This window comes from Nicotiana sylvestris, chromosome 8 (assembly GCF_000393655.2).
Source record: "Nicotiana sylvestris chromosome 8, ASM39365v2, whole genome shotgun sequence".
Lineage (NCBI taxonomy): Eukaryota > Viridiplantae > Streptophyta > Magnoliopsida > Solanales > Solanaceae > Nicotiana > Nicotiana sylvestris.
The window spans coordinates 202358343-202377019 of record NC_091064.1 but is presented as its reverse complement, the minus strand read 5'-3'; the positions used below and the strand labels follow the sequence as shown (position 1 = coordinate 202377019).

Genomic DNA, 18677 nt, shown 5'->3' with positions numbered 1-18677 from the left:
TGACGGTCCTGGAAAATTCATTTGGTTGTGTACTGGGGCAACATGATGACACAAGAAGGAAGGAGCAGGCCATCTACTATCTTAGCAAGAAATTCACAGTATATGAAGTCAAGTACACTCAACTCGAGAAAACATGCTGCGCCCTAACTTGGGTAGCTCAGAAGTTGAAACACTACCTGTCCTCGTATACTACTTATCTCATATCCCGTTTGGACCCATTGAAGTATATCTTTCAGAAACCTATGCCCACAGGGAGGTTGGCAAAATGGCAAATTCTGCTCACAGAGTTCGATATCGTCTATGTGACGAGGACAGCCATGAAAGCCCAGGCGCTGGCCGACCATTTGGCAGAGAATCCCGTTGATGAAAAATACGAACCCTTAAGAACGTATTTTCCCGACGAAGAGGTAATGCATACAAATGAGTTGGAGTTACCCGAGGAACCGGGTTGGAAGCTTTTCTTCGATGGAGCTGCAAACGCGAAAGGGGTTGGAATAGGAGCAGCACTCATTTCTGAAATAGGACGCCATTATCCTGTTACGGCTCAACTACGCTTCTATTGAACCAACAATATGGCCGAGTATGAAGCTTGCATTTTGGGCCTGCGATTGGCTGCAGACATGGATGTCCAAGACGTCTTGGTCTTGGGAGACTCGGACCTCTTGGTACATCAAATTCAGGGTGAATGGGAAACGCGGGATCTAAAACTCATATCATATCGACAATGCTTACACGATCTGAGCAAGCAATTTCGGTTGGTAAAGTTCAAACATATCCCGAGAATTCATAACGAGGTTGCGGATGCATTGGCCACCTTAGCATCAATGCTGCACCACCCTGACAAAATGTATGTTGACCCTCTGCACATCTAGGTCCGTGATCAGCACGCTTATTGCAACACCGTAGAAGAGGAAGCAGATGGCGAGCCCTGGTTTCATGATATCAAGGAGTACCTTAGAATGGGAATATATCCGGAACAGGCCACTGGAGACCAAAAAAGAGCCCTTCGACGATTTTCGAATGGTTTCTTCCTCAGCGGAGGAGTTTTGTACAAAAGAACCCCAAATTTGGGATTGTTGAGATATATAGATGCCGGTCAAGCCACGACGGTTGTGGCAGAGGTACATGCTGGAGTTTGCGGGCCACATATGAGCGGATATGTATTGGCAAGGAAGATCCTTAGGGCAGGGTATTATTGGCTCACCATGGAACACGACTGTATCACTTTCGTGAGGAAATGCCATCAGTGCCAGATACATGGAGATCTAATTCATTCTCTGCCAACAGAGTTACATACGATGTCAGCACCCTGGCCGTTTGTTGCATGGGGAATGGATGTCATTGGACCTATCGAGCCGGCAGCATCCAATGGTCATAGGTTCATTCTAGTAACCATTGACTACTTCACCAAATGGGTTGAGGCTAAAACCTTCAAGTCGGTAACTAAAAAGGCAGTGGTGGATTTTGTGCACTCCCATATCATCTGCAGATTTGGGATCCCAAAAGTAATCATCACGGATAACGGTGCGAATCTTAACAGCAGCCTGATGAGAGAGGTATGCCAACAATTCAAGATTACACACCGCAATTCCACCCCATATCGTCCCAAGGCGAATGGAGCGGTCGAAGCAGCCAATAAAAACATCAAGAAGATACTGCGAAAGATGGTGGAAGGATCTAGACAATGGCACGAGAGATTACCCTTTGCTCTGTTGGGTTATCGCACTACCGTCCGGACCTCCATAGGTGCAACTCCTTATTTACTGGTGTACGGAACTGAGGCCGTAATACCAGCGAAGGTCGAAATTTCATCCCTCCGGATTGTCGCTGAAGCCGAGATTGATGATAATGAATGGGTCAAAGCTCGGTTGGAACAGTTGAGCTTGATAGATGAGAAAAGATTGGCAGCAGTGTGCCATGGTCAGCTGTATCAGAAGAGAATGGCGAGAACATACAATAAGAAGGTACACCCCAGGAGGTTTGAAGTAGGGCAGCAGGTGTTAAAGAAGATCCTCCCGCATCAGGTCAAGGCAAAAGGCAAGTTCGCCCCAAATTGGCAAGGGCCTTATATTGTGACCAGAGTGTTGTCCAACGGTGCTTTGTGTTTGACAAATATCGAGGGGAGATGTGTCGACATGGCTATCAATTCTGATGCAGTCAAGAGATATTATGCGTAATTTCTTTAATTATGGCAATTATCGGTTCGTTTGTTTGTACTTGGTGCTTATTGGATAATGAAATGACAGAGGCAGTTCTTTCTTCTATCCAAACACTTTTAACCCTTGTTTCCCCCTTTTGAGCCTTAAGTTATTCTTTCATACCCCTCTTTCGGAATCACTAATGGAAAAGATATGAAAGAAAAAGAAAAAAAAAGAGAAAAAATCTTTAAAGGAAAATGAAAAAAAAGAGAAAGAAAAGAAAAAGAAGATAAAAATCATAAGAAATACAAAACCTTGGGAACTACGTTTGACCTGATTCCTCAAAGAGAATACATAGGCGCCTCACGGCTCGGTCATAGTGTGCATAGGGGGCATAATGCCCATAAGTGTGCATAACAGGCACAGTGTGCGTAACACACACAGCTCAACCTAGAGTAAAAAAATAATAAGATCCCCCAAGCAAGAAAGCTGGGGCGGAAGTTATGTTTTAAAGTTCCATCAAAGGATTGATTCCAAAAGTTGTAGTGGATCACCCGTAAAATTATTTCATTTTTGATAGCCTTTCTTTTAGCCCCCAAACCAACATCGACATCCAAAAGACCTCCCGATCAATATCCAAGAGGTGCCAAGTCATGCAAATAAAGCCGACAATAATACACCGATCCCCAGCAAAGAAGAGGATCATGAAATTGGAAATGAATTGATAGTCCAAAGGGATCTCCAGAAGAGAGAGTCACATCGGCAACACTCCAATTCTCCTTTGAAGAAATAAAATGAGAGAGTCTTGGCGGTGAAAACCTTCGCAGGCACCACAAGACGACGAAAGATGAGAGATGTGAAATGAGAGAGTCTTATCGGTGAAAACCTTCACAGGCACCATAAGACGCCGGGAGCTGAGAGAAAAGAGAGAGTCTCATTAGTGAAAATCCCTCGAAGGGCACTATGAGGCGACAAGACAGATCAACAAAAGGGTCCACGTTTGCAAAGAAGTGGACACCCACTTATCCCCAGCAAGTAAGGTCATCGGGCAAGTCGATTGATACAAATAGACTAGGTCGGGAATCTATGGTGCACGTCATGATCACAAGGACCGGTCAGGTCATCCAGATAAGTTCTTCTAAATTCTTTTTTTTTTCCACCAAGTATTGGTTCAGAAAGATTTTCTTTTTTTTATCTTTTTCATTTTTCTTTCTAAAAATTTGTTTCGAAAAGGATTTTTCAAAGTCCACTACCAGAGACCAAAGGGAATTCATCCGATGCAGGACAACCCCAACCGTCCTAAAGGATAGCCCCAGGCCATGCAATGACGTGCCTTGCAGTTCTGGGAGGAAGTGAACTCCGGAAGGGAGTAATTTCGGGAGTAAAAGCAGACTCCCACAACATGTCCTATAAAGAGAAAGCAGAAAAGGGGATAAATGGAAAACCAATCCCCAGCAGGCCGGGCACCCCCAGCAAGCAACTTTGTCCACCAACCAGTTATGAGGGCACAGAGCAAGAAAAGGGAAAGAGAGGAAAAATCATCCACCAGAAAGACACCTCTACCCACCATGATTAAAACTAACTAAATCCTTTTTGTCTGTTGCAGGAAAACAAAGGATTGATAATGGCAGCAGGACGCGATGCCAGGGAAATCACCAAAACTGGGGCAGAAAATTTTCTGCCATTGTCAAAAATTTTCTCGGAAGAACGAGGAAACAATTTTAATACTTTATGTTCTAGGTCGCCCACCAGTAAAATGCGGGAATACTTTCAGTTCTAGGTCGCCCACCAGTAAAATGCGGGAATATTTTTCAGTTCTAGGTCGCCCACCAGTAAAATGCGGGAATACTTTTCAGTTCTAGGTCGCCCACCAGTAAAATGCGGGAATACTTTTCAGCTCTAGGTCGCCCACCAGTAAAATGCGGGAATACTTTTAAGTTCTAGGTCGCCCACTAGTAAATTGCGGGAATACTTTTCTGTTCTAGGTCACCCACCAGTAAAATGCGGGAATACTTTTCAGCTCTAGGTCGCCCACCAGTAAAATGCGGGAATACTTTTCAGTTCTAGGTCGCCCACCAGTAAAATTCGGGAATACTTTTCTGTTCTAGGTCGCCCACCAGTAAAATGCGGGAATACTTTTCAGTTCTAGGTCGCCCACCAGTAAAATGCGGGAATACTTTTCAGTTTTAGGTCGCCCACCAGTAAAATGCGGGAATACTTTTCAGTTCTAGGTCGCCCACCAGTAAAATACGGGAATACTTTTCAGTTCTAGGTCGCCCACCAGTAAAATGCGGGAATACATTATGAGTTCTAGGTCGCCCGCCAGTAAAATGCGGGAATACTTTTCTGTTTTAGGTCGCCCACCAGTAAAATGCGGGAATACTTTTCAGCTCTAGGACGCCCACCAGTAAAATGCGGGAATACTTTTCAGTTCTAGGTCGCCCACCAGTAAAATGCGGGAATACTTTTCAGTTCTAGGTCGCCCACCAGTAAAATGCGGGAATATTTTTCAGTTCTAGGTCGCCCACCAGTAAAATGCGGGAATATTTTTCAGCTCTAGGTCGCCCACCAGTAAAATGCGGGAATACTTTTCAGCTCTAGGTCGCCCACCAGTAAAATGCGGGAATACTTTTCAGCTCTAGGTCGCCCACCAGTAAAATGCGGGAATACTTTTCAGCTCTAGGTCGCCCACCAGTAAAATGCGGGAATACTTTCAGTTCTAGGTCGCCCACCAGTAAAATGCGGGAATACTTTTCAGTTCTAGGTCGCCCACCAGTAAAATTCGGGAATACTTTTCAGCTCTAGGACGCCCACCAGTAAAATGCGGGAATACTTTTCAGTTCTAGGTCGCCCACCAGTAAAATGCGGGAATACTTTTCAGCTCTAGGTCGCCCACCAGTAAAATGCGGGAATACTTTTCAGCTCTAGGTCGCCCACCAGTAAAATGCGGGAATACTTTTCAGTTCTAGGTCGCCCACCAGTAAAATGCGGGAATACTTTTCAGTTCTAGGTCGCCCACCAGTAAAATGCGGGAATACTTTTCAGTTCTAGGTCGCCCACCAGTAAAATGCGGGAATACTTTTCTATTCTAGGTCGCCCGCCAGTAAAATGCGGGAATACTTTTCTGTTCTAGGTCGCCCACCAGTAAAATGCGGGAATACTTTTCAGCTCTAGGTCGCCCGCCAGTAAAATGCGGGAATACTTTTCAGTTCTAGGTCGCCCGCCAGTAAAATGCGAAAATACTTTTCAGTTCTAGGTCGCCCACCAGTAAAATGCGGGAATATTTTTCAGTTCTAGGTCGCCCACCAGTAAAATGCGGGAATATTTTTCAGCTCTAGGTCGCCCACCAGTAAAATGCGGGAATACTTTTCAGCTCTAGGTCGCCCACCAGTAAAATGCGGGAATACTTTTCAGCTCTAGGTCGCCCACCAGTAAAATGCGGGAATACTTTTCAGCTCTAGGTCGCCCACCAGTAAAATGCGGGAATACTTTCAGTTCTAGGTCGCCCACCAGTATAATGCGGGAATACTTTTCAGTTCTAGGTCGCCCACCAGTAAAATGCGGGAATACTTTTCAGCTCTAGGTCGCCCACCAGTAAAATGCGGGAATACTTTTCAGTTCTAGGTCGCCCACCAGTAAAATGCGGGAATACTTTTCAGTTCTAGGTCGCCCACCAGTAAAATGCGGGAATACTTTTCAGCTCTAGGTCGCCCACCAGTAAAATGCGGGAATACTTTTCAGCTCTAGGTCGCCCACCAGTAAAATGCGGGAATACTTTTCAGTTCTAGGTCGCCCACCAGTAAAATGCGGGAATACTTTTCAGCTCTAGGTCGCCCACCAGTAAAATGCGGGAATACTTTTCTGTTCTAGGTCACCCACCAGTATAATGCAGGAATTCTTTTCAGTTCTAGGTCGCCCACCAGTAAAATGCGGGAATACTTTTCAGCTCTAGGTCGCCCACCAGTAAAATGCGGGAATACTTTTCAGTTCTAGGTCGCCCACCAGTAAAATGCGGGAATACTTTTCAGTTCTAGGTCGCCCACCAGTAAAATGCGGGAATACTTTTCAGTTCTAGGTCGCCCACCAGTAAAATGCGGGAATACTTTTCAGCTCTAGGTCGCCCACCAGTAAAATGCGAGAATACTTTTCAGCTCTAGGTCGCCCACCAGTAAAATGCGGGAATACTTTTCAGCTCTAGGTCGCCCACCAGTAAAATGCGGGAATACTTTTCAGTTCTAGGTCGCCCACCAGTAAAATGCGGGAATACTTTTCAGCTCTAGGTCGCCCACCAGTAAAATGCGGGAATACTTTTCAGCTCTAGGTCGCCCACCAGTATAATGTAGGAATACTTTTCAGTTCTAGGTCGCCCACCAGTAAAATGCGGGAATACTTTTCAGCTCTAGGATGCCCACCAGTATAACACGGGAATACATTTCATAATTTTGCATTTAAACAACTTTTGGTCTTATATTACAGATTTTGGAATCAGTAACCCCACCAGAAGGCGGAAGGTTACAACAGAGATCCCCAAGCAGGAAACAATAAAATCCCCAGCAGCAAGAAGCAGAAGGCTGCAAAGGCAAGCGTGCGATTCAAAAAGAAGAAGGGACGCGTCTTGAAAGAAGCAGCTTGGGAACGCTATAGCATGCCCAACATAAAAATTTTGATGAAGAAAGCCATGCCACTGAAGAAACCATTGAAAGGCTTAAGGAAGAGGGCCATGTCCCCAGGAGACCAGGCGAAGTGATGAAAACTAGTATTCAGAAAAAAGGAGAAAGACCGGTATCATCCCCCAAGTTCACAAAATAAAGGCATCAGAGGAAAGCGCTAGCCGACAAGAAAGCAAGGCGACAAGAACAAGTTGAAGATGGATGAGATCTTATGATCCACAGTCTAGCCTAGCTTCTTGTTTTTCCTTTTAGAATGATGTAACAAGGAGATCGGTGAGTGGTAGCATCCTACAGCGGCATGCAACAACGCACAACAACAGCGAACACTACAGTCATACGTTAGTCCTAGCTACCAAAATTTCCCGAACTACATTGACCTGATTCCTGTTCAGCCCAAGATATGTAGGAAACCTCTGAAGCAAAGGTTCGGTCAAATCTTTTTCAAAAAATGCTTCACACGGAGTACTCGAACGAGCAAAAATCGCTCGCTTTATCTTTGCGCGAAAACCCTTCGTGTCTTCGGGCAAAGAGGGGCAGCTGTAAGCACGTGATTTTTGCTTCACGAAAGTTACTCCAAAAAGAAAAGAAAATCAACAAAAAATATATGTCTTGTCATTGAGTGATTTGTATTTAATGTTAAAATGTGTGTTAGTTGTTATAAGTGTTAACCAATATGTGTGTAAATTTGTTTTAATTTAATTTTAATTTTTACAATTTATTTAGGAATTTTATTTTAAAATTTTGTTAATCAAAAAGAAAAAGTGGGGAAAATCTGATTGGGCCCCGAAACGAGGCCCATGACCAAAGCACAGATCCAGTCCAAGTTGGGCCTGCCCAAGCACGGACTCAAACGACGCCGTATCAGCATCCCTATTGGAGCCGTTGATCTGACTCAAATGAACGGTCCTGATCAGGTTGCTCATTTCACCTCAACGACGCCGTTTCAGGCAAGTTGATCTGAGCCGTCCAACCCCTTTGATCCAATGGACCCAGGCTTTCCCCTAAACCCGTCAAATTTTGACCCGATCCAGCCTTACCCGGTCTCACCCACCATCACACCCAAACGACACCGTCTTTCCTAAGTGAATAGATCCTGGCCATAGATCTCATTTGATCCAACGACCAGGATCTAAACCTCCAATGCATATATAAACCTAACCCTTTTACCCCGCCCCCTATCCAAACACCCACCCCCATTCCTTCGTCTCTCTCAGAAGGGATCCCAAACCCCCGAAACCCTAGCAGCCGCCATGGCTTCCCTTTTCACCAGAACCCGGCGGCAAGGATACCGGTGACCACCCCCTTTACACCCCTGATGCACCTCATCACCCCAAACTCGAATCTGTTACCCCCTAGCCTCGATCATCTTCCTTCATCTCGAATCTTGATTTGAAGATTCGAGACAAAACTCGATCTACACCAAACCACACCATATTCGTACCAGACACTCCCCTGACCTCCCTCGTGACCAAACCAAGCTTGGTTTGGTCCGAATCTACCCACAACTCCTAGAATCTCAAATCTGAAGATCCAAACCCTAGAACACAAGAACCTGGGGAATCCGGCCAGTTTCAATAGAGGTTTTAGGTCTAATAGACCTTAATCAGGGTGTTCTCGGTTGAGAACACCCCGATTAAAGTTTGTTCGGCTTCAAAAGGCCAAATCTGATTCGGACCTGGTTTGACTTTTGTTAAAATTTTCAGTAAGTTTTACTTTTCTTTTTTGTTTTATTTGAATACTGTTTGGGGATTGCCAGCATGTGTCGTTGTGTTTGTTTGGTATTTTCTGGTATTTTTCTTAATTCCTTCCATCTCTGTCAAAGACCTTTTATTTGGTCGTTTGTTCTTCTGTGTATGTGAATACATCTGGTGATATACATGCTCGTCAATTAGATTAGTCGTCCAATAGTTAATTCATATAGGTTCCCAGTAATTGAACAAAAGTTGTCTGAAGCCATTCAGGACCCTGTACGTATTGTTTATATGAACGACTGATTATTACCTGTTATAATTAGTATAGTCGACTCGATAAACGTCGTCGATTAGTTTCCTATGAGTGAATGTTCAAATATTCTAATTCATACAACTTCACGTAAGTGAACGAACCTGTTGATTGTTAATTGGATGCTCGACATTGCCTGAATTTAGCTTATAACTGCATTACAAAACAACTAAAAGATTCAGTCTAGGGCAGCTTCGATTTTAAACTTTCAGAAGTTCAAAATGCCCCATTGTTGCAGAGGGTTAGTACAATAATAATCAAGGATTAACAGGGGTAGTCTGGGGTTTGAAAAGAATAGAAAAAGCTTAATTTAAATGAGCTGACAAACAGGGTACTGAATTAGGATTAAATTAATGCCAATGGGGAACAAGACATAAGAGCATGGGTTCAAAATGAATACTTTAAAGGCACCCATAACCCTTGATTAGAGTAATGAGACAGAGCATGGGGGGCTGATTAAGGATTCCAAGAAAATGCCTTTAGGCATGGGAAGCTAAGGGGTATGGGCAGACTGCAATTGGAGAATCCAGGCAGCTTAACTGCACTGGGTTGCTGGCTTATAAATAAGTTGTTTTCAGAACTTAAGAGGAGGTTGGACATTCTTTAGTCTTCAGAGAGATTCTGTGAGTAAAAAAAAACTGAAAAGGAAAAATAGAAACAAATTTCAGAATACTGTGAATGAGTATCGTCTGAAAACTGTGTAAGAGTTCAAGTTGGTCAAGCTGTCTTTGTTGTTTGCTGTGAGTTGTTTGCCAAGCTGTTTGTGATCATTGGATTGCTGTTGCTATTGCCTTGAACATTCTGGTTTGCTCGGTTGTTTTCTACTCTGTTCCTGGGATTTTCTGCTTGGTGCTCTATCACTTGTGGGCCTCATAATTGTGGCTGGTTATTGCTGCTGGTTGTTGTTGCTGTGTTGTTGCTGTTTGGTTGCCTGTTGCTGACACCTTTCTTCTTCTCCTGCTTATTGTTCAAACATCCAGGTACACGACTAATACTGTCAATGTAACTTGAAGTTGAGTATGAATACAAAGAGAAGAGTTGAAGATCGTTTATTTTATGCATAGCCTGTACATAGAATGTTATGTAATGTATAATAGTTTACATTTTGCTCGGATACTGGAGTTAGCTTTCACACATAGTAACTGTCAATGTATGGTAACTTGACATCCAATTGTGTGTGTAGGCTGTTGGATAAAAATTCGACAATGCAGTAGGCTGTAGCTCAGAAATTAGCTGTGTTTGTGATTAGCATGTCCAGTAATGCATGAAAACTGTCCACCATTAGTTAACTGCTTTTCCCTTTAATGAACTGTCCCGTTATAACTGATAAACCACGCCATTAGAATAAAGAACAAGTTCACGGCCTCAACCTCACGGGGGTCGGGCCCAGGTCAAAACAGACCAAGCAGGCCCGCATCGGATAAACAGTGGCCCAGGTCTGGCCCATCCCGCATGAGCTGGATTTGGGCCCATAATGTTCGATCAGTTGTCCGTGTGCATAACCACGTTTTCTTATTATGTAAAAGCATTTTGAATCCCGCTATAAAAAACCTGCAAGCATGTAAATAATTAAGAGATTTTCTTTTATTTTAGAGACGAACTTAATAGAAAATATAGTCATTGTAGGTTTATCCTTTAAAAATAAAAATGAGACGAGCCTCGCCAAATAAAACGTATAGATTGCGGGGCCCTCACAAAATGTATGGTTTAATTAGAATTCGGAAGGACCGTTTAGCGAATTTCACGGTCTTCCCCAAAATAATAACGCGATAGTCTCTTTAGGCGCGTGTTTAATATTTTACTTTCTTAAGCCTGGGTGTGCATTTCATGCGACCCGAATCCAAATCCCAAAACATCAAATAAAACGTGTTCCGGATTGTGGGTGCATTTCATGTAACGCAGTCCAAAGACGTGTTTTAAGCGATGTTCATATTTCTTTTAAAAACAATAATAATAAAGCGGTTAAAAGATAAAATTTGCACATAAGTTCATATTTGTATAAAATCAGATAATCAAGCCGAATATAACAGTTGAGCGACCGTGCTAGAACCACGGAACTCGGGAATGCCTAACACCTTCTCCCGGGTTAACAGAATTCCTTATCCGGATTTCTGGTACGCAGACTGTAATATGGAGTCATTCTTTTCCTCGATTCGGGATTAAAATTGGTGACTTGGGACACCCTAAATCTCCCAAGTGGCGACTCTGAAATAAACAAACCAATCCCGTTTCGATTGTCCTTTAATTGGAAAAACTCCCTTGTACCCTCGCGGGTGCGGAAAAAGGAGGTGTGACAGTCACCGTGTAATTCACTTGAGAATCATTCATTATCTTGCTCGCATAGTATACCGGATGAAACATTTTTTTCACTCTTTGACCCAATCCCGCCCCAACCGCAACATCACTCGGGTCACACATAAGCTCGAAAGGCAAGCTCCAATTGGGTGCAGTAATAATAGGAGTAGTGGTCAACTTGTGCTTGAGAAGTTCAAAAGCTTGCATACATCTCTCATCGAACACGAACTTGGCATCTTTTTCCAATAACTTGCATAAGGGATTCACTATCTTCGAAAAGTCTTTGATAAATCTCCGGTAGAACCCCGCATGCCCAAGAAAACTTCTAACTCTCTTGATAGAAGTAGGGGGAGGGAGCCTTGAAATCACATCAATTTTTGCTTTGTCTACCTCTGTACCATGCTTTGAAATTTTATGCCCAAGAACTATGCCCTCCTCAACCATGAAGTGGTATTTCTCTCAATTAAGAACAAGATTGGTTTCTTCACAATGGGCCAACACTCTATCAAGATTTTTCAAACATTAATCAAATGAGTCACCCACAATACTAAAATCGTCCATGAACACCTCCAAAATATCTTCCACCATATCGATGAAAATGGCCATCATACACCGCTGAAATGTCGGCGATGCATTACACAACCCAAACGACATCCTAGAAAAGGCAAAATTTGGTTGTACCCAGAATACTCATCCAAGAAATAGTAGAAGGCACACCCAGCAAGTCTGTCTAACATCTGGTCAAGAAAAGGCAATGGAAAGTGATCCTTGCGGGTCACTTTATTCAACTTGTGATAGTCCATGCACACCCTCTACCTGGTGACAGTCTTTGTTGGAATCAACTCATTCTGTGAATTTGTAACCACGGTCATACCGCCCTTCTTCAGCACAAATTGCACCGTCGAAGTCCAAGAGCTATCAGATATGGGGTACACAAACCCGACATCCAAAACTTGATCACCTCCTTTTTCACAACTTCTTGCATTGCCTCGTCCAACCTCCTTTGATGTTCCAAGGAGGGCTTTGCATCATCTTCCAAAATAATCTTGTGCATACATAATGCGGGGCTTATCCCCCGAATATCAGCTATGGTCCATCCAATTGCCTTCTTCCGCTTTTGAAGCACCACCAATGTGGCATCAACCTACATGTTAGTAAGACAAGAGGAAAGAATAACTGGCAGAGTTGAACTAGGGACTAAGAATTCATACCTGAGGTGTGGAAGCAACGACTTCAACTCCAACACCGGAGGTTCCTCGATTGAAGGTTTTGTTGGTGGAGTCTTCCTATTCTCAAGATCCAAAGAGAGTTTCCTAGGCTCATAAGAGTAAGAGCCCATTCCATATAAAGCATTCACACACTCCATTCGACCATCATCGTCATTTACATCAAGATTCAACAATACTGCCTCTAGAGGGTCCTCCACATTGATCATTGCACTAGTATCATCAACTATCACTGCCGTGACAAGTCTACAAAAGAGCATTTCAGAACTGTTGGGTTGCTTCATTGACTTTCACACATGAAAGACCACTTTCTCATCATCTACCCGGAAGGTGAGTTCCCCTGCTTCCACATCAACTAAGGCCTTCCCAGTAGCAAGGAAAGGTCTTCCCAATATGATTGGAACCTCATAATCTACCTCACAGTCCAAGATTACAAAATCAGCTGGCAAGATAAATTTGTCTACCCGGACAAGGACATCATCAATAATACCCAATGGTCTCTTCATAGTTCTATCCGCCATTTACAATCTCATGGAAGTCGGCCTTGGTTTCCCAATACCCAAATCACATCAAGTTGATACTTGCCCCCAAATCACATAGAGCTTTTGCAAAGTCCGCACTCCCAATGGTGCAAGAAATGGTAAAAGCACCGGGATCTTCTAGCTTCGGGGCCATTGAGTGTATTATTGCACTAACTTGGAGGGTCATCTTGATAGTTTCACAATCTATGGATCTTTTCTTTATCACCAAGTCCTTCATGAATTTAGCATAATCCGACATTTGCTCTAAAGCCTCCACCAAAGGTACATTAATGGATAAACTCTTCATCATGTCAATAAACTTCTTAAACTAATTCTCGTTTTTCTACTTTGCGAGCCTTTGAGGATAAGGTGGGGTGGCCTTGGCAAAGGAGCCTTGGATTTAGGCACAACCATTTCCGGTATGTCTATTACGTGTTCCCTAGGCGGGTTCACGTCATTATGAGTTTCTACCTCGTCATATTGGATATCAATCCTCACTTCCTCTTTCACGTTCTCATCAATCATATTTTCAACCACTAAAGGAATCTCATCTTCTTGCAACTCAACTTCATCACTCAAAATTTCTATTCGTTTGGAGGCATGCACATCACCGCCTCGTCCACTTCTTGTAGTTACCGCCATAACATAATTGTTCTCACCCTTCGGGTTAACTATCATATCACTTGGTAGATCCCCCTTAGGGTGAGTATTCAAGGATTGTGAGATTTGACCTAATTGAACCTCCATTTTTCTGATTGAAGTATTGTGGGAAGCCAACTAAGCATCAGAATCCACATTCTTTTTCATCATCTGTTCAAACATCATTTCAATTCTCCCTATTTCATTGTTGGAATAACTAGGACCTTGGGATAGAAATGGGGGTGGATTGTTCGGTTGTTGATACATTGGGGGCCTTTGAAAACCTTGCCTTCGATTTCCTTGATTGTCATTGTTCCAACCACCCTGATTGTTGTTACCACCCCAGTTGTTGTTGTTGCCATTTCAATTACCCTGATTGTTCTGATTATTGTTCTGATTGACCCAATTGAAATTCTGGTTGTTGTTCACCCAATTACTATTCCCCTATTGTTGTTGGTTGGAAAAATTTCCTCTTTAACCTTGATAATTGTTCACATATTGCACTTCTTCATTCTGCCCATCATAACCATCATCTTGGAATCCACCACAATCATTGTCATATTGATCTGAACTCCCTTGGTTCTGTTGACCTCTTTGTCTTCTTTTGTTTACTAGCATGTTGACACCCTCCAGAGCATTTACTTGGCGCATATTTTGAACCTGTTGTAACTGTGCCTTTGCTAGTTGGTTCATTGTTGTTGTCAGCTCTGCTATTTCTTGCCCATGATCATGTAGCTGTTTGTGCAAGTGAGTGATCGTGGGGTCACCCTATGGCACATTGGCTCTACTTTGTGTCGCGCCCTTTTTCCTTGCGGATTCCGGGTTTATGACATTTGGAGGGATAACTCGTTCCTTTTGGGAACTGGGTTTGCATTTGAAGAGTCACCACCTAATGATTAGGGTGCATTAGGACACCAAAGGGTTTGATTTGAATAACCAAAGATAGGGTAAGGGCTTGAAATTATTCTAAGGGGAAGGTGTTAGTCACCTCAGAATCCACTAGTGTGGTTCCCGGCTAGACAATTATTGTGAATTTGGAGTGCAATTAACATAGAAGCTATTAGAATATAGTTATGTAAATAGGAAAAATAACCCTAATCCCATATGTATTAGGAGTAGGACATGTTATGTATATAGGGCTCATTGTATCGTGTTTAACATATGTCAATAATATCACAGTATTTTCTCCCGTGCTTTCTCACATGGTATTAGAGCAGCAGTGAGAAAATATTCGGGAAAGTCGCCGTGCTTCAATTTCGGCAACCTTTTTAGGCTGTTTTTCGTCAAACCAATTTACATCGGTGTTGTGCAAAAAAAACCAACACCACCACAAGGTCCCCCAACTCCCGGCGACCTAACCCCAACAAACACCTCCACCGGCAGCCGTCTAACCGGCCGATCAGAAGGTTTTTCTTCCGGCGAGATCTACTCCATGCTCTGGCGCGTGGAGCACTTTCCGGGCAGTTTTGAATTCGTTCCTTTAGTCCAGTTGGATCACCCTCAAATTCCGACCCTATTCATATTTTTATTTTTTAATTCTAACCACTTTGAGTTTTTCCAGCGACTACACTGATTTGTTTCGGCAGTTACAGTAATATTCCGGCAAAAATAGTGTTTCCTTCATCTGTTTCAGTGAGTTGTCAGTTGATTCTTTCTGTTATTTGGTGATAATCCAACGATGTCTTTGGGAGTCAATGCTTTCGGGTCTAAAAACTCGGGTTTTGGCAGTTCCGGTGTTATGATTACCTCAGAATCATTAATGGGAGGTTCAAACTACTTATCTTGGGCTATGTCTGTCGAGTTGTGGTGTAAAGGTCAAGGAGTTCAAGATCATTTAACAAAAAATGCTAGCGAAGGTGATGAAAAGGCTAAAACACTGTGGGTGAAGGTCGATGCTCAGTTATGTAGTATCATGTGGCGATCTATTGATTCCAAGTTGATGCCCTTGTTTCGTCCATTCCATAGATGTTATTTAGTTTGGGAAAAGGCTCGTAATTTATACATTAATGACATATCTCATTTCTATGATGTAATATCGCGAATGACAAGCTTGAAGAAACAGGAATTGGATATGTCTACTTACTTGGGACAAGTACAAGTAGTCATGGAAGAATTTGAGACATTAATGTCAGTTTATGCTAGTATTGAAAAGCAACAAGAGAAACGACAGAATATGTTTCTAGTTCTTACACTCGCTGGACTCCCTAATGACCTTGATTCAGTACATGACCAGATTTTGGCTAGTCCGACTGTCCCCACAATTGATGAACTATTCTCTCGATTACTTCGCCTTGCTGCAGCACCAAGTCACCCAATGATCTCATCACAGACACTTGACTCTTCTGTCCTCGTATCCCAGTCAGTGGACAATCGGGCATCTCATACTATGGAGAATAGATGAGGAGGAGGTCGTTTTGGAAGATCTAGACCCAAGTGCTCTTATTGTCATAAAATTGGACACACTCGTGACGTGTGCTATTCTTTACATGGTCGCCCAACCAAAAATGCTTATATTGCTCAGGATGAAACTACAGGTAACCAGGGATTTTCTTTATCTGAAGGGGAGTATAATGTGTTCCTTCAGTATCGAGCAAGTAAGAAGACATCTCCACAAGTAGCCTCTGTTGCTCAGACTGATACTTCTGTTGCTGGTAATTCTTTTGCTTGTGTTTCCCAGTCTAGTACTCTTGGACAATGGGTTCTGGGCTCAGCCGCTTCTGATCATATCTCTGGTAATAACTCATTTTTGTCAAATATTGCATATTCACAGTCTCTTCCCACTGTTACTTTAGCCAATGGGTCTCAAACCAAAGCAAAAGGAGTTGGACAAGCGAATCCCCTACCCTCTGTCACTCTAGATTCCATTCTCTTTGTCCCTGACTGTCCTTTTAATCTTGCATCTATTAGTCATTTGACTCGTGCCCTCCATTGTGGTGTATATATTTTATTGAAGATTCCTTTACTATGCATGACCGCAGTACGGGGCAGACGATTGGAACAGGACTTGAATCAGAAGGCCTTTACAACTTACTCAATTCCTCCAAGGCATGTCTAGTTACAGATCCTCCGGACCTAATTCACAGACGTTTAGGACATCCAAGCTTATCCAAGCTTCAGAAGATGGTGCCTAGTTTGTCTAGTTTATCTACATTAGAGTGTGAGTCATGTCAGCTCGGGAAACATACTCGAGCCTCCTTTCCTTGTAGTATTGAGAGTCATGCAGAGTCTGTTTTTTCTTTAGTTCATTCTGATATATGGGGTCCTAGTAGAGTCAGTTCAACCTTGGGATTTCGTTATTTTGTTAGTTTCATTGATGATCATTCAAGAGGTACTTGGATTTTCTTAATGAAAGATCGTTCTGAGTTATTTTCTATATTCCAGAATTTTTGTGCTAAAATTAAAAATCAATTTGGTGTTTCTATTCACATTTTCGCAGTGATAATGCCTTAGAATATTTATCCTCTCAATTTCAACAGTTTATGACTTCTCAAGGAATTGTTTATCATACCTCTTGTCCTTATACCCCTCAGCAAAATGGGGTTGCAGAGAGAAAGAATAGGCATATCATTGAGTCCCCTCGCACACTTCTCATTGAATCTCATGTTCCGTTGCATTTTTGGGGCGATGTAGTTCTCACAGTTTGTTATTTAGTTAATCGGATGCCTTCCTCTCCCATCCAGAATCAGATACTGTATGCAATATTGTTTCCCCAATCACCCTTATACTTTGTTCTCCCTTATGTTTTTGGAAGCACTTGTTTCGTTCATAACTTAGCCCCTAGGAAAGATAAGTTAGCTCCTCGTGCTCCCAAGTGTGTCTTCCTTGGTTGTTCTCATGTTCAGAATGGATATCGTTGTTAATCACCTGATCGTTGTAGGTACTTTATGTCCTCTAACGTCACTTTTTTGAGTCTAAACCTTTCTTTACCTCTTCTGACCATTCTGACCACCTTGATATATCTGAAGTCTTACCTATACCGAACTTTAAGGAGTATACTATAGCTCTTGCTTCACCTTCCGCCACAGAGATCTTACCCGAGTCTACTATAGCTCCTCCTTCACCTTCCTCTACAGAAGTTTTACCCATTCCAACCGTTGAGGAGTCTAGTGTGGCCCCTCCTAGACTCCCTACCACAGGAACACCACTCTTGACATATCATCGTTGTCCGCACCCAGCATCAGGCCCAACTGATTCACAACCTGCATATGACCCTGCTCCTACTGCAGACTTGTCTCTTCCTAGTACACTGATTGCACTTCGGAAAGGTATACGGACCACCCTTAATCCTAATCCCCATTATGTCTGTTTGAGTTATCATCGTTTGTTATCACCATATTATGCTTTTCTATCTTCTTTGTCCTTTGTTTCCATCCATAAGTCTACAGGTGAAGCATTGTCTCATCCGGGATGGCGATAAACTATAATTGACGAGATGTCTGCTTTACATATGAGTGGTACTTGGGAGCTCATCCCTCTTCCTTCAGGTAAATCTATTGTTGGTTGTCGTTGGGTGTATGTAGTCAAGGTTGGTCCGGATAGTAGGGTTGATCGTCTTAAGGCTCGTCTTGTTGCCAAGGGATATACTCAGATATTTAGGCTCAATTATAGTAATACCTTCTCTCCCGTGACTAAGATAGCATCAGTATGCCTTTTTCTATCCATGGTTGTTGTTCGCCATTGGCCACTCTACCAGCTGGACATTAAGAATGCCTTTTTACACGGTGACCTTGAGGATGAAGTTTATATGGAGCAACCACATGGGTTTGTTGCTCAAGGGGAGTCTCGTGGCCTTGTATGTCACTTGCGCTAGTCACTTTATGGTCTAAAGCAGTCTCCTCGAGCCTGGTTTGGTAAGTTCAACACAGTTATCTAGGAATTTGGCATGATTCGGAGTGAAGTTGATCACTCTGTATTCTATTGGCATTCTACTTCGAGTCTCTATATTTATATGGTGGTCTATGTTGACGGCATTGTTATTACCAGAAATGACCAGGATGGCATTACTAAATTGAAGCAACATCTCCTTCAACAATTTCAGACTAAGGATCTGGGCAAACTAAAGTATTTTCTGGTATTGAGGTCGCTCAGTCTAGCTCAGGTATTGTGATCTCACAACGAAAGTATGCCTTAGATATTCTTAAGGAGACAGGAATGACAGGTTGTAGACCTGTTGACACTTCGATGGAT

General features: G+C 42.8%; 1 protein-coding gene across 1 annotated transcript; it reads left to right on the top strand.

Annotated features, from left to right (window-relative positions):
- The first annotated feature begins 15168 nt into the window (after window positions 1-15168).
- On the top strand, window positions 15169-17907 carry LOC138876253 (uncharacterized). Its single transcript, XM_070155159.1, has 5 exons — window positions 15169-15864; window positions 16012-16425; window positions 16967-17181; window positions 17333-17367; window positions 17456-17907. Exons 1-5 carry the CDS (start codon window positions 15169-15171, stop codon window positions 17905-17907), a joined length of 1812 nt encoding a protein of 603 aa, XP_070011260.1.
- The last annotated feature ends 770 nt before the right edge of the window (window positions 17908-18677 follow it).

Coding starts and splice junctions, on each gene's coding strand:
- LOC138876253 (XM_070155159.1), top strand. CDS start 15,169: ATGTCTTTGGGAGTCAATGCTTTCGGGTCTAAAAACTCGGGTTTTGGC. Junction 15,865..16,011: donor CCCAGTCAGTGGACAATCGG/GCATCTCATACT, acceptor TATATTGCTCAG/GATGAAACTACAGGTAACCA. Junction 16,426..16,966: donor CTCGTGCCCTCCATTGTGGT/GTATATATTTTA, acceptor CAATTTCAACAG/TTTATGACTTCTCAAGGAAT.